Source organism: Oncorhynchus clarkii, chromosome 2 (assembly GCF_045791955.1).
Source record: "Oncorhynchus clarkii lewisi isolate Uvic-CL-2024 chromosome 2, UVic_Ocla_1.0, whole genome shotgun sequence".
Classification (NCBI taxonomy): Eukaryota; Metazoa; Chordata; class Actinopteri; order Salmoniformes; family Salmonidae; genus Oncorhynchus; species Oncorhynchus clarkii.
In genome coordinates this window covers 52,936,649-52,947,117 of record NC_092148.1, presented here as the reverse complement: position 1 = coordinate 52,947,117, position 10,469 = coordinate 52,936,649, and the positions used below count along the sequence as shown (strand labels likewise).

The following is a 10,469-nucleotide window of genomic DNA, read 5'->3' as shown; positions in this document are numbered from 1 at the left end:
TTAGTTCCCAAGACAAAACGATAAAGTAATGGTTAGCAGTTTTGATAGGGTATATTAATCCCTAAATAGTAAATGGGTTGTTTATTCCTTATATGAAGATATCGAATAATTTACATTTTGTCAAAGAAACATTCAGTCAAACTCTTTTTATATTTATTTATTAAAGTGAGTTAAAAAAAAACACCACTCCAGTAAGTTTACTGGCTGACTGAAGTGTATCGCACAGTTTTCTGCTATCAAATACAGACAGAATAATATAGTTACATAGCAAGGGAGCTAGGAATAACTTTGAACTGATTCACAAGAATCACCATTATCAGCAAAACACAATACAGTACGATCAGCCATTTCAATATATTGCTTTCCATTTGAGACACTCTGGAAGCAGGAAGAGACAACAAAATAAAATAAAAACATGACAAAAAAACAACAAACAAAATAAAGATGGTAAATTTCAGTGCAAATTCAAAAAGAGAATATACAGGTGGGTTAATTAATTCAAAATGTTGAATTGAACTATTCACATTACTTTCCGTATGGTTTCTGTAAACAAATGGACAATTTATCATACAGTTGAGGTCGGAAGTTTACATACACCTTAGCCAAGTACATTTAAACTCCGTTTTTCACAATTCCTGACATTTAATCAAAGTAAAAATTCCCTGTCTTAGGTTAGTTAGGATCACCACTTTATTTTAGGAATGTGAAATGTCAGAGTAATAGTATTATTTATTTCAGCTTTAATTTCTTTCATCACATTCCCAGTGGGTCAGAAGGTTACATACACTCAATAAGTATTTGGTAGCATTGCCTTTAAATTTTTAACTTGGGTCAAACATTTTGGGTAGCCTTCAACAAGCTTCCCACAATAAGTTGGGTGAATTTTGGCCCATTCTTCCTGGCAGAGCTGGTGTAACTGAGTCAGGTTTGTAGGCCTCCTTGCTCGCACACACTTTTTCAGTTCTACCCACAAATGTTCTATAGGCTTGAGGTCAGGGCTTTGTGACGGCCACTCCAATACCTTGACTTTGTTGTCCTTAAGCCATTTTGCCACAACTTTGGAAGTATACTTGGGGTCATTGCCCATTTGGAAGACCCATTTGCGACCAAGCTTTAACTTCCTGACTGATGTCTTGAGATGTTGCTTCAATATATCCACGTAATTTTCCTCCCTCATGATGCCATCTAGTTTGTGAAGTGCACCAGTCCCTCCTGCAGAAAAGCATCCCCATAGCATGATGCTGCCACCCCCGTGCCTCACGGTTGGGATGGTGTTCTTCGGCATGCAAGCCTCCCCCTGTTTCCTCCAAAGATAACAAACATAGCAATAGTCATTATGGCCAAACAGTTCTATTTTTGTTTCATCAGACCAGTACGATCGTTGTCCCCATGTGCAGTTGCAAACCATAGTCTGACTTTTTTATGGCGGTTTTGGAGCAGTGGCTCCTTCCTTGCTGAGCGTCCTTTCAGGTTATGACGATATAAGACTCGTTTCACTGTGGATATAGATACTTTTGTACCTGTTTCCTCCAGCATCTTCACAAGGTCCTTTGCTGTTATTCTGGGATTGATTTGCACTTTTCGCACCAAAGTACATTCATCTCTAGGAGACAGAACGCGTCTCCTTACTGAGCTGTATGACGGCTGCGTGGTCCCATGGTGTTTAAACTTGCATACTATTGTTTGTACAGATGAACGTGGTACCTTCAGGCATTTGGAAATTGCTCCCAAGGATGAATTTGTGGTCTAAAAATTATTTTTTACCTGAGGTCTGATTTCTGTTGATTTTCTCATGATGTCAAGCAAAGAGGCACTGAGTTTGAAGGTATGCCTTGAAATACATCCACAGGTACACCTCCAATTGCCTCAAATGATGTCATTTAGCTTAACAGAAGCTTCTAAAGCCATGACATCATTTTCTGGAATATTCCAAGCTGTTAAAAAAGGCACAGTCAACTTAGTGTATGTAAACTTCTGACCCACTGGAATTGTGATACAGTGAATTATAAGTGAAATCATTTCTATGTAAACAATTGTTGGAAAAGTTACTTGTGTGATGTACAAAGTAGATGCCCTCACCGACTTGCCAAAACTATAGTTTGTTAACAAGAAATTTGTGGAGTGGTTGAAAAACAAGATTTAATGACGCCAACTTAAGTGTATGTAAACTTCCGACTTCAACTGCATATACACACAACTTGAGTAAACCGAGACATATGTTTACCAGAGTTTACGTCAATTAAATTCAAAGTCAATTCAGGAAATTAAGTGAACATTTAGAATAGGGCGTGCCCTCTAAACTCCTAAATTGTTGGGATTAAAACATTTACTAATCCTAACTGTAAGGGTCTCCCAGACTCAGATTAAGCATATCCCCAGACTAGCTAGCATCATGGAGTAAATTTAATCCGGGTGCCGGGAAACCAGCCCAATGGGTTTACAGTCCGATCTCTTGACCTCTTCCCAGGGCAGTTGTAACATCTGATGGAGGTCATGACCTTTAGTCCCTTCTTAGCAGTGGGTCGCCGCAGTGGTGTAGGAGGAGGATGCCTCCCTGTGGACGATGCTGAAGGGCGACAGCTCCAGGTCGGTGGTGGTGCACTCGTGCTCGTTCTCCTCACTGGTAGTGGCAGAGGTGGAAGATCTGGGCGGGCCACACTCGTCACAGCAGCAGCAGCAGCAGTCCAGGAAGGCCCGGCTGAAGGGCTGGCACAGGCAGAACAGCAGGACAGGTGTCACTGCCGATTTACAGAACAACAGCAGCTGGCTGACCAGATGGAGAATGTCCAGGGTCCGTCTGGGAATACCCGCCGCCATGTAGACAGTGACGATGTTGCAGATGTTCTCTGGGATGATGCAGAAGCCATAGAGGATGGCCAAAGCCACAACTGTGCAGTTCATCTGGCTCTCCTGATGGATCTGTTTCTTGTTGCCGCGCACACAGGCCCGCTCGGCCTGCCGGATCTTACAGGCGGTCACCAGGGAGCTGCCAATGGTGAACAGCGTGGGTAGGCAGAAGTAGCAGCCAAAGTACCACCAGAGGCGAGCACCATCATAGGTCAGGCCCAGCATGTAAAGCGTGTCAGGGAGCTCGGTGGAGATACGAACCACGCAGCGCTGGCAGGGCATCACATCCGGAGGCTCGCCATCTTCAGTGACCAGCTGGCGGATCAGGAGCTCTGGCAGGGCCAATAGGAGAGCCCCAATCCAGATAACGGCCAGCTTGGCGGCCGTGGAGGCACAGTTCTCAATCATCTCATAGTACATCTGGACGTTGTTGGCAGCACGGAAGCGGTCGATGCACAAAGCGCACAGGGTAAAGGTGGTAACCCCTAGGGAGGCGACCTGGAAGGACAAAGAGAAGGGAGGAAAAGGTAAGATACTATCCAGTTAATGTGTTATTACTGCACATTAACAATACAGTGAGAGTTATTTTGTTTTTGATTGAGAAACAAGTATAGAAAATGTATCCAGTCTCCAGATACTTCTCCTTGTTGTATAGCACCTTGGGAATCTGGATAATATACCAAGGCCCCAGAGCCACGTTGCTCTCTGAAAAGACCAAAAGAATGTGTCCACTGTAAACCATCCATGTTTTAAAGACCGCTTGGAACAATTTTCAAATGACAATGGTACAGCACAGAATACTAGACAGCAGGTTTAGAGAGAGGGAGAGACATCTTCCATAAAGAGATTCTGTTTTGACAGAGCACTCGAATGTCCAGACTTGTTTTAATAAATGACAAACAGATTTTTCCGTCCTTCATCGCACACTAGATCCTCATTTCCCATACTGAGATGTTTGAAAGTAGCCATGAGTAATGTGTTATGAGTGATACTGTTTTAACGAGTCGGGAGACTCCATTTGTATGCCAAAGGGTGACTTCCACTTATTTTTAGAGCACCAGCTTATAATATTGGTGACTTTGTAACGTGATAAAGAAGGAGCACAGTGTATCGTGCTGTGTGCGAGGGAGACCAGTTGCAGTCCTCGATGGTTACAGTATGCAGTTCTCATTTCATAGCCTAATCGCGTTATGGACTTGGCAAGAGAGCCAGCTCATATTCATGATTAAATAACATGAACACAAACTGCAGACCATGAGGCATGGAGATTAATATCTCAATGCAATATCTCTATCCCTACACCCAGATCTTCACCATGCTCCAATTTTTTGCTATCACAATACAGCCACAAAAGTGTTGCAAATGTGGTTGCTTTTTCACCCAAATCTTACACGCTAATACACATAGAACTCAGCGACAGCAGATGTGCAGTTTACATTGAGTGTTGTCTTCTAGACTGTGTAGGTGTGATATGTTATTTTGTTGCTAGGCTTGATCATTGTGACTGCCTCCTTATGGGCCTTGGCAGAGGAAGGTGTAAACACAGGAGCCAGTGCCTGAGCCAGAGAAGCCGTGAGTACTGTCAGACGTACAGGGGCAGGCTTTGATCTGTCTGGTCCTTATGGCCTCAGAGAGAGTGAGTGAGAGATCTGTTGCACTTCACAAACAGCACCATTTGTATGGAGCCCTTTACACTCCTACCCGTAGTATACGGGTTGAAAATGGAAGATTTGGGCATTGATAAGCGTTTAAATTGGAACGCAGCGGCTGTACAGCAACATCCTATAAATGATGTCAGGGCTCAGGCTCTGCAATTCACAGCGCTGTTCTTAACTTGAGCACCCCTACGCGACAAGAAGTTGACCCCATCCCTCCCTCTAATTGTCTGGGTGAGGGAATGCTTTAAATGAAGAGGAATCTATGTATTTTGAAATCTGAGACGTTGAGGATATAGTAAAAAACGCTTTGATGTCATACAAGCAAGCCAGACACTCTAAATTAATATTTCCATGTCATAAAACTCATGTCATATCATGTCATGTGAATGTTTATGATCACTATGTTAAATGTACAGTTACAAGATGACATGGCGTCATACCCTGGATTGTCCTGAACAAAATGAGCCTTTGTTTGTTATCAGGAGAAGATAATTATGGTAAGGTTTGCCAAATGGATGGCGGGGGAGAGCTTTGTATGCATCTCTGTCTGTTGAGTAAAGGTGGTCGAGAGTTTTTTTTTTCTCTGGTTGCACATGTGACATGTTGGTAAAAATTTGGAAACTGATTTAAGTTTGCCCGCATTAAAGTCCCCGGCCACTAGGAGCGCCGCTTCTGGGTGAGCATTTTCTTATTTGCTTATGGCCTTATAGAGTTGGTTGAGTGCGGTCTTCATGTCAGCATCGGTCTGTGGTGGTAAATAGACGGCTACGAATAATATAGATGAGAACTCTCTTGGTAGATTGTGTGGTCTACAGTTTATCATAAGGTACTGTACCTCAGGCAAGCAATACCTCGAGACTTCTTTAATATTAGACATCGCGCACCAGCTGTTAATGCCGGGCAGGCCTTGTGTAACTAACCTCGGTCACCTTTGTGTCCATAATGACACATTTTCATGTGACTGAGAGTACTTCAGTTGCCACAGGAACCATTAGAATTAATGGCCCCACTGTTTCTGTAATTACGCTCCATTAAATGCTTGATTACCGAGTCACTTAACATAATGAGGATGCCGCTGCCGCTATGCATTTAATGTTCTTACCATGGAGGTAGGTGACTCAAAGAGACTTAAACTGCTAGGTCTGGGACTGTGGTTTTAAAATGGCCTACAGGGCGGCAGGTAGCCTAGTGTTTTAAGAGCTTTGGGCCAGTAACCGAAAGGTTGCTGGTTTGAATCCCGAGCCGACTAGGTGAAAAATCTGCCGATGTGCCCTTTGGTAAGGCTCTCAATTGCTCTGCATTAGAGTGTATGTCAAATGTAAATGTTGGACTTACAAACTCTGTCACTAAGCAGCTTACAGACATATTTGGATTGTTTTGGGTCTTTGTGTCGTGGTTTATCTGTCTTGTTGTCATCATGTACAATATGCACGCCCGGGCAGATGTATTTAGCCACCCGTAGAATCTTTTAAATCTAGATGATTTCCTCTTCTAAAAGGAGTGTGCTTCCTTCTCCGGGTAAATAATGAACACATTTCCCATGAAAGGCACTCAGGACCCGCAGTATGATAGTGAACCCCTGCAAGATTCATCCATCTTACACGAAGTACATTTCTGTGACTGTGAGAACAGACAGACTGGTAAAAGGCAGGAGATTAAGTCAAAGAGGTCTGTGGAAGAGGAGAGGATTGGACTGTATAAAACAGAGACAGGTACACCAAGTCCTAGGGTTTTGCACTTGTGGAGATCTGAAAGGATTGGATAGGTGTAAACAGTAGGGAAAATTGCACCTAGCCTATCAAGGACAATGTGGGTCCGTCAATGTGTTGATTATACTCATTCAATCAGATCTGTGTTTATTCCAATCAAAGCTACTTTCACCAAGAAAGTGCATAGCTGTTGAGGTGCATCGTTTTAACGGTGTGACCTTAATCACAGTTTATTTTGCAAACTGTATAAGGTGTTCCAAGTTCTTGGAATGCATAAGATCTAGGGCAGGGATCGTCAACTAGATTCAGTCACAGGCTGATTTTTTTCTTGAGCGGTTGGTCGAGGGGCCGGAACATAATTATAAATAATTTATAGACTGCAAATTGACCGCAAGAAGCCCAAACATATTTGTTTGAATAAAACGTAATAATTTTAAACCTTGCTTACATTTGTATACCACATTTGTATACCATCTCTACATGTGTGAGAATACTTGGGAACATATTTAATGAGTTAAAATCACTCTGAACTGATTTCCTGGTGTTTTTACAGTCTTTAATGTCCCAATTTTTGATTACTTAAAAAATGTTTTGTTCAGAAAGCTCACTTTAATGTGTGTTTAGATTTGTGTAACTCTGTAAAACATGTTATTTTAGAGGCTATGCACAATGTCTATGTGATCCCTCAACACCTAATTTTACCATTGCATATTTTACAATAGATGGCTGACAAAAGAGCTGCCTTACTGCTGAAATAGACATGGTAAACGGATGCAATATGAGGTGTGGGTCTGTGCAGTAATTACTGACGCCCACTGTCTCATTGTTTAGACTAGAGAGAAAGTAGGACTGTAACCCTATCTCTGACCATAGATTGCCTAGGGGCATTTACTTCTGTATCTAGCCAGTGACAGGTCACCTAAGAGTTTGAAACAACAGGTTGAGGTGACATTGCAGAACAAGTAATCTAAACCTGATACACTTCACACCAACCTGGTCTCAAAGCATTTTGTATTGTTCTGTACGTAAATTTGAGACACTCCATTTGGTATGATATATTACGTTTGGTATGGTATGTATTAATTTGTGGATGTCCATCATCCATTTTCATGATATGTTACAAATTACAATTGATATGTTACGAATTTGCAAAATGTACACTATGTTAAGAATTTACAAAACATATGATATGCTAAGAATTCTAATTTGTTGTGGCTAATGTTAGCAAGCTGGCTAACGTTAGCTAGGCTAGGGGTAAGGGTTAAGAGTTAGGGTTAGCTAAAAAATAAAATTGTAATTTAGCAGACGCTCGAATGCAGAGCGACTTACATGAGCAATTAGGGTGCCTTGCTCAAAGGCACTCTGGCAGGTGATTCACCTAGTCGTCTCAGGGATTCAAACCAGCATCCTTTCGGTTACTGCCCCAACGCTCTTAACTGCTAGGCTACCTGTGTTAAGTGTTAAGGTTAGGGGAAGGGTTAGCTTACATTCTAGTTGCAAAGTAGCTCAGTTAAAAGTGGTTAAAAGTTTCTTATTAGCTAAAATGCTAAAGTTGGCCATGGTAAGATTCAAACACGCAACCTTTGGGTTGCTAGGCATTTGCATTATATGGGGTGGCAGGGTAGCCTAGTGGTTCGAAACCGGAAGGTTGCAAGTTCAAATCCCCGAGCTGACAAAATACAAATCTGTCTTTCTGCCCCTGAACAGGCAGTTAACCCACTGTTCCTAGGCTGTCATTGAAAATAAGAATTTGTTCTTAACTGACTTGCCTAGGTAAATAAAGGTAAAAAAAGATATATATATGCCCGATCTACCACCCTCCTTTATTTTTTGCCTTAAGTAACCTTCAGTTTCATGTAACCATACAAACGTAACATATCATACTAAATTCAGTGGCCCAGATGTACTATGCTATGTCTAGTTTATGAGACCAGGCTGTGCACATAATTGAGCACAGATCATTGCATGTCATATGAAGTACCTACCATGCATATAATGTAGATATGACAAGTGACAAGAAAGAGAGTTATTGGCAGCAAACTTTGAACAGGGACCCCACTTCAACACCCAATCATAACACTCACTCGAGTAACACAATAGCTAGTGGGAATTACCTCAATATAGGGGATGATTTTACAGGAGAACTCCCCCAACAACCAGTTCTTGGTTAGTTCATGGAATATCACCAGCGGCAGGCAGAAAAAGATGACAACAAAATCCCAAAGGGCGAGATTGGCAAGAAGAGAATTTGAAATACTTCTCATGTAGTAGTTGTGGCACACAATGCACATGATTGCCATATTCCCAATTATTCCAACAGTAAAAATGATGACTGAAATGATCATGATGGCATATGATTCTGCTGTTATGGGGTAAAAGTTAGTTTTTACATATTTTCTCTTTGTTTGAGGATTGAGAGGAATCAGTGTGGTATAGTCCTGGAGGTCTGGTAAAGTGAACTGTTCATAATCACTGGCATCAAATGGCAAGTCTGTTGACTGGTTCTGGGCCATAGGTTTAGGCAGCGGTTTCCACATGGCCAACAGTGCATCCAAAGACGCATCTGACAGCATGGTTGGCTCACTTATTTTGTTATCTTTCTTACTGCCATCCTTCACATTTCTTCTCCGACGGCTTACAGTCCCTCTTTTGTGTCTGCAGATCCGTTTGTGCTCGTTACGGTGGTGCCCTTCTCGCGTGCGTCTCATGGAGGGGTTTAAATGACCATATACAACATTCCGCGTTTCCATGATTGGATGCTGCTCGGTGTCCAACTTTTCCACCTCGAGGCTCTCCGACTTTCCATCCTCGAGTAACGTAACATAATCGGTTCCATTTGAAGAATGGCCTTTGCGCACTATTGTTCTTTCATTCATAACTCTTTTCATATTAACAGTCCCATGCATGTTATCCACCAATGTCCTAACCACATCCCAAGACGATGCACTTGAGGTATGCACCCTTTTACTGTCCATTTCGTTGACAACTCTGCCATACACAGAGTGCCAACTCTGCCTACTATTGGTTTTGTTTACGTTCCCGTTAGTGACGGCATACTCATGTCTAGGAGTAACATTTGTCTTTGTCTTCTCCCGGTGTATGTGAGTGAAAACAACCTCTCTACAAAGTGAAAAGCACAGTAATCTCAATAGTAGTACTAGCATTGTGTATCCTAAAACACGCGACAATAGGGGCTTGTGTTCCAAAGTGATGTATCCATTGATGTTTAGGCTACCAAATCGGAGACGACAGAACCAACGCCAAACCTCAATTCACAAGTTTGAAACATTGTTCTTTGACAGCGTCATTCAATAGTTGTCAAACCCTCGTCCAATTAGATAACGTGCACTATGCAATTGTCAGGTGCTTCTCAGAATTCAACGTGGTCTCAGAGCATTTCGTATTATTGCAGAATTGCGCCAAAGGGAAGTTCAGCAACGTTTCTTTCCTAACCCTGTGTAGGAAGTGTCCTTGAATCTCGGGACTGCCTCTATGAAGATTGTATAGATTGTAAAAGATGTAAGTGGCCACAATATCGCATATCCAAATCCAAATCATACCCGTCTAAAGTCTGCAGTTTCCTGGTGTGGTAGCATGTCCGAATAGCTCCCTGTGTAGTTACTAGTACCCTCAGGTCCGGGGCGACAAATCCGAGATGTAGTGCGTTATTGTCGGGGACGTGCCAAGCTCAGTCTGGAGCTGCACACCGCTTGTGATATGGACATCGCTGAGAGAACAGAGAAGAGAAGGGCTCCCCTGGAGGCCTGACAGGCCTCAGAATCCTTGAGTTTAAAAGGCATTTCACGGTAGCGCGTATTGGGGCGCTGGGTTAATTAATGAATGCACTCATTGTCTTTTTTTTTTTTTTTTTTTACTAAACAGGTGCCCCTGGTATAAGCGATGTAAAAAATACCAGCGTACTATTCGATACTTCTATATTCATGTGGATGATACCATGATTGTGGATCATTCTGAATGAATCATAAATAATGATGAATGAGAAAGTTACAGAGGCATAAATATCATACCCCCGAAAATGCTAGCCCCCCCCCCTCCTATTTGTAATGGTGAGATGTAAGGTAAGCATGTTTTGGGGGTATGATCTTTGTGGCTCTGTAACTTCTCTCTCATCATTATTTACAATTAATTTAGGATTATTCGTAATCATGGAAGCATCCACATGAATCTAGATTTGTTCAGAAACATATTCTATTTTTATTTACATTGACACAATACATTATTTACCATTGATTTC

At 42.0% G+C, this 10,469-nt stretch overlaps 1 protein-coding gene across 2 annotated transcripts; it reads right to left on the bottom strand.

Moving 5' to 3' along the window:
• Window positions 1-727: 727 nt before the first annotated feature.
• Window positions 728-9,892, bottom strand: LOC139381456 (prosaposin receptor GPR37-like). 2 transcript variants are annotated; one of them, XM_071125014.1, is made up of 2 exons: window positions 9,775-9,892; window positions 728-3,345 (listed from the first exon to the last, which is right to left on the bottom strand). In XM_071125014.1, exons 1-2 carry the CDS (start codon window positions 9,808-9,810, stop codon window positions 2,512-2,514), a joined length of 870 nt encoding a protein of 289 aa, XP_070981115.1. In that variant the 5' UTR covers window positions 9,811-9,892; the 3' UTR covers window positions 728-2,511. The 2 variants fall into 2 exon arrangements, with proteins under 2 accessions (XP_070981115.1, XP_070981106.1); XM_071125005.1 differs by having other exon boundaries at window positions 8,329-9,863.
• Between the last annotated feature and the right edge of the window lie 577 nt (window positions 9,893-10,469).